We start from the raw sequence: 15,725 nt of genomic DNA, 5'->3' as shown, positions 1-15,725 counted from the left end.
TTCAAATGGTGATTCAAATCATGATTCTGGGTCGAGGTCGCATAAACGCAGCCATAGATCTGAGTTATTGAAGCTTTCAAACTCAAGGAGGGGGGGGGGTATATTCTCAATAATATGGGTCATAAGTTGACTGTTTACCCCCATGGGTGCTTGAACTTGACCCCCTACCAGAGTGGAACAATGCCAGGGATACCTGGTGTTTGCCCCCCTTCCTCGGAACCTGTGAATCACCCTTCCCTTTTGTTAAGGCTAGTTTCCTCTGAGTTTCACAGAGGTATTACCTACACATAACCATGTTAAAAATACTTCTGGCCCATTCAATCTAGGAGCTTCAAACACAAGCTACTTGTTTCAATTAACAGGTTCAACAATAGTCCGCTGTGCAAACCCTTCACTCGAGTAAATGGTCTGAATTGCAGCCTACTCATGCCGTGTACTGAAGGCCCTGAATGGAAACAGCAAGTTTTGTATGTGCTAGTCTTTGCGTGGAGACACACCTGTTGATCAAAGTTTCAATCAGGGTCTGTGCCTGCAGACTAGTTCAACAAAGCCTTTAAGGTCACCCTGTAGATTGCCACCATTCACCTTTGTGTTTGCTTCTGAATGACAGGCACCTGTTAAAAGCTACTGAAATCTTCACACCTGATTGGTTGAGAGGAAATTTTTCTCTAAAAAATATCCATTGCAAATTGAAATACCTCTCAGATTTCAAAACAAATATACTTGTAGATTTATGGGTACTCACTATAGAAAAACCGTGGTTTGACAGAAAGGTGTTTGAAAGTTGTGATTCTTGAAGTGGACGCAGCCATTTATAGGCTGAAATACTGAAATTCTCTTGAAATCCTCGGTGTTTGTTGCCTTCCTGTTATCAGTCTCGGTTTTAATGATTTTCACTGACTAATATGAGCTACTGAATCGTTGCATCTGATTGGCTGATAGAAAAAATTTTTGGTCTGATTTTCTGATCACTGACTCCTTGCTTCATGAAACGCTCTCCATAATTGAGGTTTATAGAGAACCGAAGTGATGATGTCACAAAAACACCTTTTAGCATTTCAGCGTTTTTGATACCATATTTTTGTAGAGCGTGATGAAAACCCCCCACAGCCCAAATTTGGTGGGAATCGGTCCTGATATGCAAAAAGTGAAAATTGATCATGACGTCAGACTTTGGTACTCTATTTGTTATGAAGATGCAAGTAGCTGGCTATTTTCTTGATCTCATCCCAAAAATAAAAATTACAAACCCTGGCCAAGCTACTAAAACTTTATATTCAGAGTTGCATGACGTTATTAGGGCTATCTGCACCAGGGGGGGCCACTTACATTGGCGAGTGGATACCATGCGCGACCAAAAAACACGTAAAAAGGATGTCTTTTTCACGATAGGGCACGTTACGTACGTAACGTGATAAGGGTGTCAAAAACACAAAAATAATGAAAAAAGGGTATCTATTTCGCTAGGAAAATTACGTGTTTAGGGTCGAATATGCGGGGATGATAAAACAAAATTAATTTTTTTTTATAAAGGATGTCCTTTTTGCCCCAAAACTTCGTGTTTAGAGTCCGATTTGAGCGAAGTGTAGAAGGTCAGAAGGTGGGGTCGTACTAAACCAAATAAGGTAAAGCCGACGACCCGTAACAATAAAACATTCCTGTACTTGTTTATTGGGGTTCATTTCAGGGAATATTTGCCAAGAGTATCGTTTTGTTTCCAATACTTGTTAAGGGTAGGGTTTCACACGCCAATACTTGTTAAGGGGGTGCATTTTCAGAAAATGGAAATTACGTGTTTAGGGTGCTTTTCGAGGCCCCATGGTCGCGCATGGTATCCACTCGTGAATGGAAGTGGCCCCCCCGGGCATCTGCACCAGCCCAAGTTTTCAAATTAGCGCGCTGTTTCTGATCTGGCAAATCATCCCGATCTGAACAATCTTGAGATTATTTGTAATGGAGACGCAATTATCGTGCTAGTTATCAGTATTTATCTTGAGATTGCAATCCCAAGTCAACTTGGGATTATTTGCAAAATAGTGCACTATTTTGCAAATTATCGCACTAATTTGCAGGTGGAGACGCACCCAGGATTATTTATCACAGCATCAGACCATAATGCATCGATGCCTTGCTCAATCAGGAATCGTTCTTCCTGAGATGGTGGAGACGGGGTTTCTTGAATCTCAAGATTAATCGCGAAGAGGGCCGATCGGGCTAAAATCTTGAGATTGAGCAAACTCTGGCTGGTGCAGCACCGCCTATTGTCATAGTAGTCCACTAATTCTAAAAATGAAAACTTTCATGTAATGAAGGTTTGAGAATGAAGAGCCTGATCAAATATGGCTGATGGGAATCTACATTCTGTTTAGTCTGAAGGCACCAGACCCTTAGTTTTTTGCATAATTCAGAGTCTCAACCAGGAGACTACATTCACTCATGCACTGTGACTACTTCTACCAAACTTCTATTTGATGCACATCATTTCCATTCCATTCCTTGTTTTTATTTGTAGGTTACATGTAGGTTCTTTCTAGTCTCCATCCCAGACATGGTATTCTTTGTAAAATTATCAAATTTGAGTCTGTGCGTGCAGACTGCCTTCTATGTGTGTGAATACTGGTTTCGCTAAGTGCTCCTATGGGGAGAATGAATAAACCATGAATCCAGACTCTCTCTCATATGCATATCATCCTTTTTTGCGGTCAATAATAATTGATTAGAAAGCTGTACTTGGGAAGATAATTTTTAAATCTTATGACAATTTCATGGAAAAAAGCTGCCAAAAACTTGAATTGAATTTTGATGGTTCTTATTTCATGAAATGCAAGTAGTTGCATGTCATAAGGTGGTCCAATTTCCCAAACAGGGTAAAAATGGTTTAAAAAATTATTTTTTATGTGTTATCAGACCTGCCAACCAGTACGTTTTGGCCGTATTTTGTATGTTTTTGCAACCAAAATATGGCATTTTTTTGTTTAAATATGTTTTTGTAAAAAAAAAAAAAAAAATTACAAAATCGTAATTTGAGAAAAATTCATCTCTCTATGTCATAAAACTTATACCAAGATGCAATGCAATGAACGTTTTTGTCCTCACTTATGCTAAAACCAGTTTAACGAGGCAAAGCGATCTTGAAAACTACATCGCGAGGTGGTTTTCTGAACCGGTTTGGAAGATCGCTTCGAATATTCTCATTACACGTTAAACTAGTTTCCACTCAACTAGTTGTGGAAGGTAGTGAGAATGGTGTCCATACCGCTTTGACCGTTATTACATGTTAAACTAGTTTCCAGTAACTAGTATTAGGACAGTAGTGAGAATGGTGTCTTGTCGAAAAGAAATGCTCCAAGAAAATATCAACAAAAGGCCAAAAGATCAACTTGCCTCTACTATAGCAGGAGACTCCAGTCCTATATAAATCAATGCATCCCAAATGTCAAAACAGTATGATATCTATGTGAATGACATTTCTGTTTTGTCATCTGTCCTTTTCCCTTTTGAAAGGAAACAAAACGAGGGAATTTTTGCTCATTGTCAGTTGTGTTATTTTCTAACCATTAATACAAAAGAAATTGATTCACACCATCCTTCGGTAGCCATAAGTTATCCATCCTTCCGTGACCTTTTGTGTCCATAGAATTCCGAAAAGCCAGTGAAGCGATGCATCATTTCTATGGGATCACTTGGTTAATGAAAGATATGTGTTGTTGGTTTGTAGATGAATAGACTAATGAATAGTACTGAATTATTAATAGGTGTTTCTGGTGGGCTGTTCTAATCTGTTTGCTTTACTGAAAATGTCAATTAATGAATTGCTATTGATTTTATTACATTGCTTAATCTTACAATTTTAAGATAGAACACTTGTAAATATTGCAGAAATGAGATAAAGGGGAGAAACAAAGTATTCTGTTAGATTTATGTATTGTGTAGGTCTCTGTGTATACCAAGATTTGATACATACAAACTAAGTATCATGTGCATAAAGCTCTTTACTTCTTAAAATGTATGACATTATACAAAGTAATTTCACAGCTGATGTGTCATCATAATATAATAAAGAATATTAATCATGTGAACATAGCTTGATGGTTCACTATGATATGCTATAAAGACTGTAAAGTCTATCTTTGTATGAATGCATCTTGATATTTCATCATACTGCAACACATAAAGAGTAATCATCTTAATGTGAACGCAGCCCCATGTTTCATTATGGTACAACAACCTATAGGAGGTAACCCTCTGTGTGAACACATCTTAATGTTTCATCATGAAAGTATTCTGTTTTGTACGAACATAGCTAAATATTTTGTAATAATAATACAAAACAAAAAGAGTACAGTAATCTTCTTCATGAGAATACAGCACCATGTTTCGTTATGTGAGTGGTCATGTTTTTATGAACGTAGCTCAATGTGTCATCACAATACAACACAAAGTAAGTAGTGTAATCATCTTCATGTGAACACAGCTTGATGTTTCATTATGATATGACACACACAAATAATTGACTCCATGTCAATTTACATTATGTGTCTGCCAGGGTGGTACATCCTGTGTATATACTACCAGCTCCAGACCAATTGCGAATGTCATTGACCTCAAAATTGATAGTAACTTTCCTCCACATCATAGCAATTACATGTATTAAAACATAATCTATGCCATAAAAGCCTACATGCATATAACTATTTTATACATTTTTGTTCTATAGACTGTGCTGAAACTGGCATTATTTTGGTATTTCATTAATTTCATTACCAGGAGATCTATTTGGTAGTCTCTAAAACACAGACTTTTAAATCTGCGGCACTATTACTATTATGAATGTCCAAAATGCAACATCAGTCTGAATTTTCAGACAGTAGAGTCATTGGAATTATGTACTGTAGCTTCTCCAAGTTGGAACTACTGCTAGAGTTTTCTCAAGACTTGCTGGTTAATTAGATTGCCAATTGGGGTCTGAATCTGGAGACTGGTTAGGCCCTGGCCTTGATGATAGAGGAGCTGAATATGATGTATTCATTATCTTATATGCTTTTATACATCTTTAATTTTCTTCTTTTTTTCTGCACAGTTTTGGTAAACGAACATCCGGTAGTGGAAGACGAGGAACAGACTGTTTGATTTTAGAACCTTCGGAACTTCTTGTGGTGAGTAAGATAGGGAATAAAAAAACACCCCTTCCTTAAAATAAATAATAAATTCATGATATTTGGTTTCATGACCCAAATGAATGCATAAATATCAATTGTTCCCATTTTAAAGAAAGGGTATTTTGCATTCCTTTATAATTTGAGACATAACTTCACAAAATTTGACTACATTTTTTTTGTAAATCTTTGTCTTATTAAATCCAGGTTTGGCTATTTTGTGAATGAGGAATAGTGCACACATACTATTTTTGTAGTTGACATAGAGAACATCTCAGTTATGGAAAAAGAGGTCACAGCTTCATGTATTCAATATGATAAAGGGATATTCAATAATCAAAACAGAAAATCCAATTAATTGTTACCAGTAGACCTACATTTATAAACATTGTTTTGATTTGCAAAAAAGAGCATTAAAACTATAAAATAAAAAATAACATATGGTTTAGAATTCAGCAAACTTTTAATGCAACATCTACATGTACAATAAATCCTATTCATACATATTTTTTTCCTTAAGTTTATTAGTTTTTGAAAGTTGTATCTATTTGGCATAATTTTTTAGCAGCTTTTCTAACCTGCATCTCACTATACTTTACACAAATCCGATCAAATCCTGAAAACATTTAATATCACTTTTGCCACAGGGGCATTAATTTATCTTCATTCATGAGGTAATTTAGGTTCCTTTTGATAATTTTTACAGATGGAGACTAAATATAAAAAAAAAATCAGTAATCAAAGAAGACAAAAAATATTCATGTTTCTAACATTGCTCTCCAAAATCAAATAGTACACACATTTCTAATGACACTCTCACACCATCTCAGAAAGATTGTTTTTAATAATAATGCAATATATTTTGGAGAGAGTTCCCTTTGAAATGCTACTTGCTATTCATTAAAATCACCTGCATGTTGAGGGCCTAGATTTGAAGTCCCCGTGGCGGAGCCTACCCTGGCTTGGTTGAATTATTCACGAGAATGTCAGCTTGATGAGAAGTAATGTATTTCTAATGTACATTCAGTGATCGGTCCCATTCCATTTGCTCCGGTGACAAATGCTCCGCTCGAAATTCCACACACTAATCGAATGGCCAACTTCAACTGTGGGGGTTTAACATTATACCCTCCCCTAAACCTAATCCTGACATAAAACCCTATTGAACCCTAAAACTATGGCCCGTATTCTGAATTCGGGTTTAACTTTAAATTTGTGGTTTAAGTATGGATAGCCAATTGTTACATAATCACTAACAGTAGAGACATCATACTCCAGCTCATTCGGCTCTCAAATCATTTATAATTGTGTAGGAAGTATAGATAAATGATTGTCTTCACCATCGATGAATCAGGAAAGAGCACAGTAAACATAAGAAACATACAAGTTAATAAAAAAAATTTCAATCATTTTGTTAAAACCAGGGTGAGATATACACATGTTTCAATGGTTTTTTTTTCATGTGCAAGAGCAGTGCGCATTTTAGCTTGCATGCAGCTTGAGCACCGCAATGAGCGAGTGCGCCAAGCATTTTATTATAAGATACACTTTTGAGGGGAAAAATAAAGTTTTTTTTATCACAGAATACAGTTTTTCACTTCAAGAGGTTGGCTGGTCTGATGTTGCGTCATCTAGGTGATTCTGTCTGGTTTCATTCATATCCCATGCCATTCACTTTCTCTATGGAAGTTATTCCAAGGACCCATTTGTGAAGCTCAGCGCACAAATTCAGCCCAGCTTAATTCCGTTTGAGAATTGTGTTCATAATCATTGGGCTCGAGAAATAATCCAGGGTTTTAAAGGCGAAGTTAATCCACCTTGGCTTGAAGTTGGTTTTGATAAAAGCAGGAAAAAAAAGGAACACATTGGTGAAGATTTGGCGAGAATTCATCAAAGATAAACCTAGTTATGAATTTTTGAAGATTTCAGTGTGTGGCAGGTCTTGAGTCTGTTTCGCAGGTGTTAACCGCATCACTACAGTGTTTGTCAAGAAGTTTCCCAAAACAGTTTCGCAGGCTGGCATATTTTTAAGCAATAGACCAGTTCGTAGTTACTTCATGGGCAATTTTGGTCAAATGACCTTTCATTTCTTTCATCATGATAGGCAGATTTCAAAGCAAGATATTACGTAACCTTGCCTTACATAGCAGGATGAAGAAATTGAAAAGACCAGGTGACTAGAATAGCACACCAATGAACACTTAATGAAGGTATTTGTTGCATTCCTTCTTTGAATGCATATCTTGGCATGTTGCACAATGTACTTGACAAACTGTGAAGTACCAGTCGTTCGTGGAAGCATTGTTGTTTTTTGTGGATGTATAATGAAAAAACTATTCAAAAGAATATGAATAATCAAGACAACAAAGTTGGTGCTTATCTCATTAGATTTTAAAGCACCATGTCACTTTAGTACAAATGACCTTCTTCTGATCATGTGTAGAATCTTTTGATCATGCGCAGAAAGGAACTACGAACTGGCTTATAAAGAAATTGTGGTACTGATACAGTGCTGTTCCATGTGAACATTAGTTTGGGAGCTTTTAAGGTAAAATTAAAAACTGTAACTGTATTGCATGAACATGCATAGCCGTTTTAATAAGTGATAGTGACTTGACAAGTCACAAGATTATTGCAAAATGTCAGAAGTATGAGTGCCATGATGTGAACCCTGAGTTGGTATTAATCCCAAAACGATATTATTTAGTCTCTTTGACAGATGTGGGTTACAGAATGGCTCTGAAGGAGAACCTGCATTTACACTGTAACCAAAATTGTTATTTCTTGTATGAAAATTAAGTTATTCATGTTATTGTTGTATTTAAAGAAACAAATAAATTGACCTAGGATAAGATGATTACAAATTGAACGTTCATTAGTATGCCAAAAAGAGCTATGTGTAACCCAGGAAACTTGGCAAAAAGAATAGGAATAATATTCTTACTTTTTTGGGGGGACAACCGATTTTAAATGATTGTGCATATAAAAGAGGGAAAGCAAACTTTTCTTTAATAATGGAATTAAAGGGGTATATGTGGAAGGTCCCATGCAGTATCATGATAAAAAGCCATGGCTGTGCTGTGATTTGAAGAATAAATTTAGGAGGATCTATGAAATGAGTCAAGAATTAGTCACAACTCAAGAGGGATTAGAACATCTTGGCATTGATCCTAAGGTCGAGAAGTGCTGAACATTAAACTGTTATCTCTGCGTTCATGTCAAAATGTATTACATTAGTACTACACATACCCCTGTGTGTCATAACCCTAGATTTCACAGCCTCATAAGAACAACTTGGATTAGTATTCCATTTTCAAAAAGCAATTACATGTAAAGATCTCCCTTACTACAAAATAAATGAATTCCATTGTACATTTAAATGTATTTTTTATTGTAACCATCACACAGTATTGGGAAAATAAGGGAAAATTCCTTCCATTATGGAAAAAGTGTGATTATCTGAATACTGCCTGCAATCTTTTAAAAGTAACGTATCAAACTTTCTATATTTTTGGTAAATTTGTGCAAAAAGGGGGGGGGTCTATTGGCACTTAGGCACCCACAATTGTTCGAGAATGTTGGCTAAGGAGTGAATAACATCTTGTTCTTGCCCTTTTCTATCGCAGTCTTTAGCCCCACCCCAAGGGTATTACACAATCCTTTCAATTCCGGTACTTAACCTGCTCTTGGAAATAGGTTCCAGCTCTTGTGTCACTTCTTCAATTTTCCATTTGTCACTCCCGCTCTTCCTCCCTATCATGGAACTTGTTCACATAGTCATCTTATGCAGTGAAAAAGAACATGGATGCCAGTATCTCACCTTGGTGGACACCAAAGATTGATGCAAGTGAATCTGTGAGAGTGGGGTTGTTCAGCCTTTAGATCTCCCTATCCTCTGTTGCTTTCAGTCTCAGTGTTGAAGTCCGTCTTGGGCTCTTGGCTCACATTATTTTGTCCATTTCTGTATTTCTTTCTCTTTTTGTCTTTAAAAATTCTGTCTCTAGCAAATCTCTCCCTGTCCCTATTTCGCTAAGTGTCTGGTCTCTAAAATTTCTATCCCTTCTCTCACCTGTTTATCTTTTCTCCAAGTTTTACCACACCCTCAATGTCTGTTTTGATCACTTCATTTCAGTCTTTCTTTATACTTTCTTACTCTTTTCTCTCTTCCTGTCTTGTACTCTCTATCTTTTTCTTTTTATTTCTCTGTCACCCTTAATCTGTTATCCATCTCTTCCCCCCTCTCTTGTTACTTCTTTTCTCTTTTGTCTCATTCTACTCACCTCTCTCTCCCTCTGTTTTGAATTGTTCTACATTATTTATCATTCCTATTCTCTCTCCTGTTTCTTCTCTCTCTCTCTCACTCTCTATCTATCACTCTCCTTTGATCTCTTCTTCTATCTCACTTTGTTCTCATTCTGTCTATGAGTACGTGTCCTCTTGAGACATGAATCACTTGTTGTTCTCGTTCCCATATGACGAAAGTGGAGTTGAGAGAAGATCCCATGCGTCTTCAACAGTGACGTAAGGGAAGCAGGGAAACTATAACAATGCGGTGTCAGCTATCCATTTTAAATCGCATCCAGACTGCGGTCGCGCCTTAAACGTGCACGTCGTCGCCAAAATGTCACTTTTAACGATACCTGTCTTGAGAGTTAAGAGGCCATTGTGCAATCAAGGGCTGATCATCAGCTATCTTTAAAGGTTAAAGTCAAGCAGGAAAACATAGTCACAGTGTGGAGATGAGTTCAGGGATTCTTGAAAGTGGTGGAACTTTTCGAAAAATAACAATCTCAGAATGCACCAAAACAACTTCACCCTCTCTTGTTTTTTTTTTTAATGTTTATCATCGACTGTCTGAAACTCAACAACCTTTTCATAAATTAAATGTAGCAAAGACATTTCAAGTGATTGAAGTAATTGTCTAAAATTTGTGATTTAATGCAACAGCGATTGCTTACTCGGTATCAGATATTGACAAATGTACCAGGGCTTAAAATCAAGTCAATAAAATTGGATTGAGTTTAAAACCTTCACAAAGCATTTTGCTACGATTAATATTGGACGAGAGTTGTATCCAATTAAAAACTGAAGAATTTGTAATCAGTATGGAGACAACTGAAAATCAGAATCAATATTCAAAAAGGTTTTTGTCATCTCACTGTCGATGCAAAATATTGTCTCACACATTCATACCTTGTGTGCAAACTGGGGATATTCAGTTAATCATCTAGATCTGTTAATTTGCAGTTGGATGTTTTGTGATTTACCGAAACCCTACTGCTATCCCCTCCATCAGAATAAACCCAAAAAGCTTTTATTCTTTTTGTAATCATGACTTCGATGTCACATTATATGTTTTGGAATCCCTTCCTTAATAATAATTGCTAGACTTCAGTTTTCTTGCGAGCGTGGAATTAATGACTGTTCTCGACCCCGTTTTCTCGCGTTCTCAGACCATCCTCGCTTCTGGTTGATCATGCCTCTCCTCTTAATTTGTGATGAATTGGAAAAAAGCTCTTTATTCTGGCTACATGTACATGCGCTACATGTACATGCATAACATGTCTTTTGAATTTGTGATCATATAGTGCAAGCTTCTAAATTAGTCTTCAGATCGGTTTCTGATAAAAAAAGAAGATAATTGATAACTTCAAAGTTTTGTGTGATGACAAATTCCTTTGTATTTTTGGTTTGTAAATCATTTTCATCCCCTCATTTCATGGTTAAATTGAGCCATGTTGCATTACAATGTGTATTTCAAACAAGTCGTAGAGGTATATCTGCAAATGGAATCTCTAACCCAAAACGCTAACACTAAATCTTGGATGAAATAAAGCCCGAAGCAATTGATGCCATGAGCAAATGTCGATGAGAGATAACCAGAGGGAGAATGTTTACCAACAGAATGAGATACACTATACATTTGAAGTGGTGATAATTGATATATAGGAAATAAAATGTGCAGGCAAAAAGATACCCTATCGATTACATGTTTGTTGATTGAATGTGAGTCGTTTATCCACATTTATTTCAAGACACATATATCAGAATTTCTGATTTGGGGGTGGGGTCTCTAAAAAGAGCATGGATGAGTGGTGGGGATAATGACTGCTCTCCTGGGCAAGTAAGATAGCCTGCATGAAAACTGATTCGTTATTCAGGAGGGGCATCTTCATCAGCCCATGTTTGCTCATTCTGTACATTGTTGCATTATCTGCCTGCGTTGAAGTATCCTGTCTCTACTGGGACAATTAGACCTTAGACCTTGGCTCCATCCACATATGGACATTGATCCGTAAGGGTATGCCACTGGCGTCGATCATGAGGACTGCTTCATTCCAAGTTGTGTCCTTTCTATTAAATGTGTAGAATGTGACCATATAGGCAATGAACTCAAAGCATGGACCATTTCGGCTTCATGTTTCAAATATTTAGCAGGTCCAAACAATTGCGTGTGCCGTGTTTCGTACAGCAAGAAATTTCCCCACATTGTGCTGCATTCCACCCAGGTGAGGTGAATTGTTACCTGGCAGGATTAATTCCCTGAATGCACCAAGCACGTTTAGCAGCTGGAGCTGTAATCGGTGTAGTATATAATGTGCCATTGAAACGGCAACTAGATATCACCGCCTAATAAATGCTACATATCATTATTTCTAAGAAACACTCAATGATTTTGTAATCTTGAGCAGAAAAAAAATGGTGTGTTGGCTCAGTTGGTAGAGCGTCCATCTAACAACCAGGAGGTCAGAGTTCAAACCCCGGCTGCGTCAGACCAAAAGACGTTAAAAGATGGGAGCTGCTGCTACCCTGTTTGGCGTTCAGCGATGTAAGGAACAGAGTTAAGTCGATCTTGCGCTGCACAGTGGCTGTCTGGTCCATGGTCAAGTGGGCAAAGTGAATTTTCAGAGTATTTCTATATCAGAATTCTATTTCAAACAATGAAAGTACCTAAAAAGATTACTAATTGTACCTTCATGAAAATGAACTGTAGCTTGTTGGATAATTTACCCAGTCAAAAATATCAGTATAATTTGACAATTCAGGCTGTTGTGAATGGGGCACTCGGTTTGCAATTCAGAGGGTTGCGCATGAAGATCACACCTGACTTCTCATTTTCATTTAAATAGGAGCCAGGGGAGTTCCTTTTTTGTGAGGATTTCCCTGCTCAAATGAATCTAAAGAGAACCGAAAATGATATTACATTAATGACCCTTGAGAAGATAGCCATTATTTAATGCAGTCTTCGGTTCTCTGCCAAATTTCGTTTTTCAGCTCTGCTAAATTTTGGTAAACTGAATGTTATTAAAGGATGTGATAGGAGAGTTCATGAATGATGAAGATTATGGAAAACCTTTTGATAGAAATAAGGAGAAAATATTAAAACATTAAGAAGAGACAGAGAACGAGAGTGAAGGAGAAAGAAATATGGGTACTGGTAATATGTAAAATGAATGGCCTTTCGGGGCTGCGATGAATGCAATGAATGCTCCCCAGGGAGTGGAAATTGTGCACTTTCGTGTGGGATTGAAATGAATCCAATGAACGGGATAATAATATGCTGGAAAGCGCAGCATATAAAAATGGCTATTATTATAAAGCAGGTTTAAGTACAAGCAAATTTGGGGAGGCCCATTGAACAAAGTATGAAAAATATAATTATTTGGGGGAGAAAATACCTATACCGAAATAGAAGTTTGTGATAGGTAAAGAAAAGAAGGATTGAGATTGTTCGAGAGTAAACTAGTTGAAGGATAGAGAAAGACAGAAGGAGAAGAAGAGTTGATCTATTGTGGCAGCAGGTCAAAAGTAGGATATTGAACTGAAACAAGTGATTGATAGAACAAAAGAAGATGATCATCGAAAGGCCTCGAAACCCAGAGTTGAATAGGAAAAGGTAGGAAGGGATGGCCCGATTTTAAATCCTATTGCCACCTCTGCGGTCACGCGTACCTTATCAACCCTCCGCTCACGGATTATAGATTTTCATCCCTCATCAAATGACAGTGCAATAAAGTGCAGGAGCGTTCATGCTGTCCAGGGCTCTATAAATAGGTTCCTGGGTATTGGAAAAGCCTGTGGTGACGTCCTCTCACTACCCCTAAATAAAAATCTGGAACTGGGCTCTTCTTGTGAAGGTGATATCTGATATGAATAGATGTGGGAAGAGATGAAGAAGGAGATAGAATATCTTTTGATGAAAAAAGATATTTGGGTGCATTCTACCAATTTTCTTATGCCAAGATCACGGACATGTATTACAATTCTAAATACAGACATACGTTGTAGAACATTGCCGCCTAAGAGATTAATAATTTTTTTGGCTGATTTTTCTTCTTTTCAACACATTCATCTGTGCAATACATTTCAACAACATCTATATATGTCTGAAGTAGGCCACTATTGAAGTCAAAGAATCATAATAAAGATACATGTATATCAATTATGCTCAAGACATTTTAGGGCCATTCTTGGTCATGTGTGTGTCAGAAATTATGATAGATCTTGACTTTAATTAGTTATGAATCTAAAACTTTTAGAGATTTAGTAAAAAAATTTGAAGGTTTAGTCAGCTATCATTTGGAAATATTTTGTGCTGTCTCCAATATGCAGGTTCAAGATCAGAGGTAAAAAGAATTGAGTCACGTGTATCTTCACACAGATGCATGATTTTGAATGTTTAATTAGTTACAAATCTCTAAATTTTTTAGATTTTAATAATTTAAAGTCACGATTTGTCATAACTTCTGTCACACAATGGCCCTTAAAGCAACTTGCTCTGCAGAATCATTTTACAAAACGTGTCTTTTCAGTATATTTCATTTGCATTTTCAGCGATTTTTATTTCTTTGACTGACAAAAAAATCACTTGAATTCAACTGAGTTTTAATTTAAATATCTTTAAAAACAAACCACGGTTCTTAGGTGAAAATTGTCACTTGAAAGTGATCTGATAGTAATTAGATGCACAGAGATAAAGATTAAATTTTGGGAGCCAAGGGGGAGGTTACCAGACTGTTTAAAGTTTTTTGTTCGTGATGAAGGCACATTCATGTCTATCCTGTGAATGGCAGAAACAGATTTGTATCGTATAGTCAGCTTTGCTTTTCTGCCGAAATCTCTTTAAGAAATAAGATTTTGACCAAAAGCGGATGAAATAACGGTTCTGAAAATCGTCAAGCATGTGATGTCAAATCTGATAAAAAGAGATTACCGGTGGGATTATGAACCATTGACTGCTTTGCTCGATTCAATTCTCAGTTTACAAAAATTTGCCTTTACAACAAAATATATTGCTTAGCTGTAACTTTGTGTCAAAAATGGAGACAGTATGCCTACATTTATGTGTAGTTTTAAGGTATTGTTTAACTTTGTGAGCAGCCGATTTAAAAAATTCTCAAACAAAGATGAATCATGTGTACCAGTGCATACATGTATTAGAACTAATAAACCCTGAAAACAACCATTATTGAGAATGAAAAGCTAAAACTACAAGGCAAACCCCGATTTTGTAAATAGGCGTCTTATAGACGCCTAAATAGTACACATAAGTGTATGGGATGAAATTAAGATGGTGTTTCTGGTCACTTTATATTTCAATTTTTGAAGCACTAAATAATTACTTTCGAACGCAATTTTTTCTGGGCTTCATTTTTGTAACATATCCTAGACACAGGTGACAAGTGTGACCTTCTAGCTCAGATTTTTTAAAAGTCAAACCAATGTTAAACAATCACTTTAAGAGAAATATTAATCTATGTGTATCAAATTATTCCCTATCCTTCTTCAATAGTTTATAAGCAAACGGCTAATTGTACCGATGCATGATAACTCGACACCCTACCTATTCATGTTCTATTGTACTCCTCATTGTGAAAGTGTGTTATAGCTACAAAGACTAGAATGGCAGCAGATCATATTACAGTAATTTAAGAGAAAAAGATCTGAATGTAATCGTTAGATGAGGGTACGATGCTTCTCCTTGGAAGAAATGCTGGTACAAGACACCAACGATAACCCCCTTTCGTGTTTAGGTAGTATTTTATTACCTTTCATAGAAAGAGAGTTGTTATGATGGTAATGGTGAAAGAAAAGTGTGGATGTGTTAAAGGGGAATGAAACATTTTAAAGAATTTGGCTTGTGTGGAAAGGGAAAAATCAAAGAATGAGATCAAAGGAAGTTTGAGAAAGATCAAACAAATAATGAGAAAGTTGTGAGCATTTGAATATTGCAATCAGTAATGCTAGGGTGTTCCTCCTATTGGCAATGCGACAAAGATGTGTGATGTCACATGCGAACAACTTTCCCTTTGATGGACTATGAAATTCTCCCAAAATGTCTCCTTTTTGCTCTTTCTTATGGTGATGAAAATGCATGCATGTTGAAATATTGGCATAGTAATTTCAAAGGGAATGATGTCCTGCATGCAAAAATGATTATTATGATTTTTTTATAATGATTCATACCAAAATCAATAACCAATAATCAATAATTATGTTTGTTATGTAATGAAAATTGTATGAATGTTATGAATACAGAAGAAAACAATGAATCAAATTTTAATATTG

The 15,725-nt window shown here is 36.4% G+C and overlaps 1 protein-coding gene across 1 annotated transcript in view; it reads left to right on the top strand.

The window, feature by feature from the left end:
* Positions 1 to 15,725, top strand: part of LOC121431636 (rap guanine nucleotide exchange factor 2-like) — a 137,690-nt gene that overhangs the window by 48,518 nt on the left and 73,447 nt on the right. Inside the window, 1 exon segment of the mRNA XM_041629234.1 lies at positions 5,081 to 5,156. Coding sequence (XP_041485168.1) covers positions 5,081 to 5,156 — 76 coding nt within the window.

This window comes from Lytechinus variegatus, chromosome 18, assembly GCF_018143015.1.
Source record: "Lytechinus variegatus isolate NC3 chromosome 18, Lvar_3.0, whole genome shotgun sequence".
NCBI lineage: Eukaryota > Metazoa > Echinodermata > Echinoidea > Temnopleuroida > Toxopneustidae > Lytechinus > Lytechinus variegatus.
The sequence above is the reverse complement of the archived record's forward strand: the minus strand, read 5'-3'. Positions and strand labels throughout refer to the sequence as shown.